General features: G+C 53.5%; 1 protein-coding gene across 1 annotated transcript; it reads right to left on the reverse strand.

The window, feature by feature from the left end:
* Nucleotides 1-253: 253 nt before the first annotated feature.
* LOC110595483 (melanoma-associated antigen 8-like) lies at nucleotides 254-1,336 on the reverse strand. Its single transcript, XM_021711451.1, has one exon. The coding sequence runs from the start codon at nucleotides 1,334-1,336 to the stop codon at nucleotides 254-256; it is 1,083 nt and encodes a 360-aa protein (XP_021567126.1).
* Nucleotides 1,337-1,553: the final 217 nt, after the last annotated feature.

Raw genomic sequence — 1,553 nt, forward strand, 5'->3', positions numbered from 1 at the left:
ATGTTCCAAATCACAAAACAAAATGTTTCCCACTATGTTTTACAAAATAAAAAACTCTTACTCTTGAAACAGGTAAGCAAAAATACAAGTGCCATCATTCCTAAACTTAGATGCTGAAGCTAAGTCTTCTACTAAAATGAACAATATTTGACAATTACAAAAGGAAACAAAGATACATCTCCAAGTTATCCAATAGAACAAGAACCACAAAACGATGTACACTATCCTTCCCTCTACCCACTGTGGCCCTCCATTACTCAGAATGCTGACTGCTCTCTTCAAACACAGAGTGGAGAATAGGACTCTTGTCATATGGGGCAGAAGAAGCTGCTGAACGTGGCCCTGATCCTGCCACTAGCTCTGGGTGCAACTCCTGCTCAGACTCCCTCTCTCTTTTCTCTCTAAGAGCCTCCTCATACAGGGATGGGTAGCAAGTAGCATCTCTGCCACTGACCTTGGCCACATGCTCCAGGACCTTCATTTTGCTGGTTTCAGCATGGGCCCTGGGACCCCACAGGAACTCGTAGCATGCGGGATCGCTGCCGGGCACCTGCCGGTACTCCAAGTACTCTTCCTGCACCCAATCCTGGGTGAGGAGCTTCCTGGGCTCCCCATACAAGCAGTGCTCCCTCCCTGGACACACCCCTAGCACTCTCAGCGCTTCCCAAATGGTCTCTTCAGGGACGCAGTTGCCCTCCATGAAGATCATGCCCAGGACGGTGATCAGGAGGCCGGCCGTGGGCTTGCTGTGGTCATCCAGCACGCCATTGTAGGAGAGGTCCAGGGAGCTGACGAAGACATATGAGTGCTCGGTGGGGTCCTCTTCCTTCACATCAATGCCAAACACCAGCTGCATGCACTCGGAGGCTTCGCTGAAGATGGCCGAGAAGTGCTCCTCGTCATTCTTGATGACAGCACTCAGCATCTCTGCCTTTGTGAGCGGCTCCTTGTTTCGGTACTTGTGGAGCAGGAAATAGACCAGATGAACCATCTTCTTATCTAGGGCCTCTTGGAGCAAGAACTCAGGGTCGGCCGGGTCAGGCTCCTCCTCTTCTTCGCTGCTAGAGCCCTCATCAGATTGGCTACACAGAATGGAAGCGATGGTAGTGAGAAAGGAGAGGACTTTCTGAGGATTCTGGGGAGGATCCGGGGACCCAGCAGCAAGCACCTCCTCCATGGTACCCGGGATCAGAGCAGGAGAGGCAGAGAGGGAGGCGGTGGCAGCCTCCTCAACCTCAGCTGCAGGAGCCTGCACAGCCACTGGGCCCGGTGCCTCTCCTTGGGCCTGAAGGTCTTCCTCAAGCTCGCAGTGCTGACTCCTCTCCCCACGACTCATGATGGAGAGCATGTGGCAGGAGTGTGGGCAGGAGCTGGGTGGTGAGAGAAAGCATATGAGAGGCCTTAAGTGAGAAGCTCACTCTGGAGTTTCTCATAACGGCCGAATTGCAGGCTTTCTCCTTAGGTGCTGCAGCCAGCTGGCAGAGCTGAAACTGTGGGACTGACAGTAGGGGTGGCAGGGCTGGGAGCTGTGGGGCCCCTTGTGTTCTGGGGTC

This window comes from Carlito syrichta, unplaced genomic scaffold (genome assembly GCF_000164805.1).
Source record: "Carlito syrichta isolate Samal-C Ts95f unplaced genomic scaffold, Tarsius_syrichta-2.0.1 Scaffold302301, whole genome shotgun sequence".
NCBI lineage: Eukaryota > Metazoa > Chordata > Mammalia > Primates > Tarsiidae > Carlito > Carlito syrichta.